The sequence below is a fragment of the Leuciscus leuciscus genome, assembly GCF_965113295.1.
Source record: "Leuciscus leuciscus genome assembly, chromosome: 18".
Classification (NCBI taxonomy): domain Eukaryota; kingdom Metazoa; phylum Chordata; class Actinopteri; order Cypriniformes; family Leuciscidae; genus Leuciscus; species Leuciscus leuciscus.
The window spans coordinates 487,501-490,000 of NC_138742.1; the positions used below are offsets into that span (position 1 = coordinate 487,501).

Here is a 2,500-nt window from a genome sequence, read left to right on the forward strand (position 1 = left end):
TAAATTCCTCTTGAAACAAACTTTGTTGTATTATTTAAATTTAATACTGTGAAGCTGCTTTGATACAATCTGTATTGTGAAAAGCGCTATACAAATAAACTTGACTTGACTTCTGAAGAAGTGTAACTTAACACACACACACACACACACACACACACACACAAAGAGAAGGCCAATACAAAGCGCAATTAATACAAACAAATTCAGCCACCTGCTTCAGTGTGTGTGTGTGTGTGTGTGTGTGTGTGTGTGTGTTTGTCACACGCCCCGTCTGACTCTATTATTTGAGTACAACAGGAGGGTCATTGAGGGCCTGAGACCAGATTGAATGTGTTTAACCAACACCAGCCCCCACACCCCCCCCCCACCCCACACACACACACACACACACACACACACACATAGCTTCTCTCACAAATACACATACTCGCGCCCACACACACACAACCACACACACACACACAAACACACACAGTTTCTCTCACAAATACACATACTCGCGCCCACACACACACACACACACACATACACACACACACACACACACATACACACACACGCACACACATACACACACACACACACACACACATGGATTTAGTTTAGTTAACTGTAATTACCCTGATCCATTGATTGTTCATTTTAACGATGATTAACTGTGATGTTCCTAGTAGCACTAGCACTAGCACTAGTTTATGAGCAACTTAAACATTCTTCCCTATTGCTGGATTTCGTAGTATTGATGTGTGTGTGTATATGTCCTCTCATGTCTCTCATGTGTGTTTTTTGTAGCGTGTGGATCAGGCCAGTATAAAGCATCTGTTGGTGGGAGTGTGTGTCGCGTGTGTCCAGACAACAGTAACGCACACTTCGCTGGATCCAGTGTGTGTCTGTGTCGCGCGGGATTCTACCGAGCCGCCAGTGACCTCCCAGATTCAGCCTGCACCAGTGAGACACACACACACACACACACACACACACACACACACACACACTCACACTCACACTCACGTATGTGACCTCTGACCTCCCCTCCTCAGAGCCCCCGTCAGCCCCGCGCAGCATCATCTCTCTGATCAATGACACCGTGGTGACCTTGGAGTGGGCGGAGCCTGTGGACCGGGGCGGGCGCTCGGACCTCAGCTACAGCGTGGAGTGTGTGCGCTGCCATGGCTCGGTGTGTGTTGCCTGCGCAGACAGCGTCACCTACAGGCCGGGGCAGGTGGGCGTGACCGGGAGGCGTGTCATCATCCGCGGGCTCCTCCCACACACCAGCTACACCTTCACTGTCCTTTCCCTGAGCGGTGTGAGTGCTGTCAGTCACACAAGCCCCGCCTCCAGCAGTGTCAACATCACCACCAGCAGATACGGTCAGTGCTGAAGATCACACACACACACACACACACACACACACACTATAAACGCGCAACTGTAACGATAACGGCAACGAGGAAACACTTTAAGAGCGAGTTTCTTCTGACGAATAATACAAACATTGACAACCAATCAGAATCAATCCTGTGTAACAATAATTTATGAAAATGAACTAAAACGACAACTAATGATATCTAACCCTAACTATAATGATAACTATAATCATAAGTAACTATAACGATAACTTTAACGAGATATATAAAGTCGTGCTGGGCAACGATTAATCGCGATCCAAAATAAAAGTTTGTGTTTACATAATATATGTGTGTGTTCTGTGTATAATTATTTGTATATATAAATAAATACACACACATGCATGTATATATTTAAGAAAAATATGTTATTTATATATAAAATATTTATATATAATATAAAATGTAAATTTATGTGTAAATATCTATACATTCAAACTATTTCTTAAATATATACATGCATGTGTGTGTATTTATTTATATATACAAATAATTATACACAGAACACACACATATATTATGTAAACACAAACTTGATGTGATTTATGGCGATTACTCGTTGCCCAGCACGACTTTATATATATCGTCAAAGTTATCGTTATAGTTACTTATGATTATAGTTATCATTATAGTTAGGGTTAGATATCATTAGTTGTCGTTTTAGTTCATTTTCATAAGTTATTGTTATAGTCATGTTTAAAGTTATTATTGTAGTTAACATTATTGTTATCGTTACAGTTGTTATTATTATAATTAACATTCTTATAGTTACTGCTATAGTTATCATAGGTATGTTATTCCATATTCTGACATAAAACCATATATAGTAATATCAAATCTCATCTGGTTGATGGTTTATATCATCTCTGAAAGTAAACGATCCTGTCGTCAGATCCAAACTGATCAATGAGACTAGAAGACGTTAAGATAATACATTAACATTGTGTGTGTGTGTGTGTGTGTGTGTGTGTGTGTGTGTGTGTGTAGTGGCCGTTCCAGTGTCCGGTGTCAGGAGGACTAAGGCGTCGGAGAGCAGTGTTTCTGTCAGCTGGACGGTTCCTTCGCAGAACCAGCACAACATTCAGGAGTATCAG

General features: G+C 41.4%; 1 protein-coding gene across 1 annotated transcript in view; it reads left to right on the forward strand.

Moving 5' to 3' along the window:
• ephb4b (eph receptor B4b) overlaps positions 1–2,500 on the forward strand; it is a 37,739-nt gene that overhangs the window by 14,661 nt on the left and 20,578 nt on the right. The window contains 3 exon segments of the mRNA XM_082145993.1: positions 793–948; positions 1,041–1,370; positions 2,394–2,500. The exon segment at positions 2,394–2,500 is cut by the window's right edge and continues 18 nt beyond it. Coding sequence (XP_082002119.1) covers positions 793–948; positions 1,041–1,370; positions 2,394–2,500 — 593 coding nt within the window.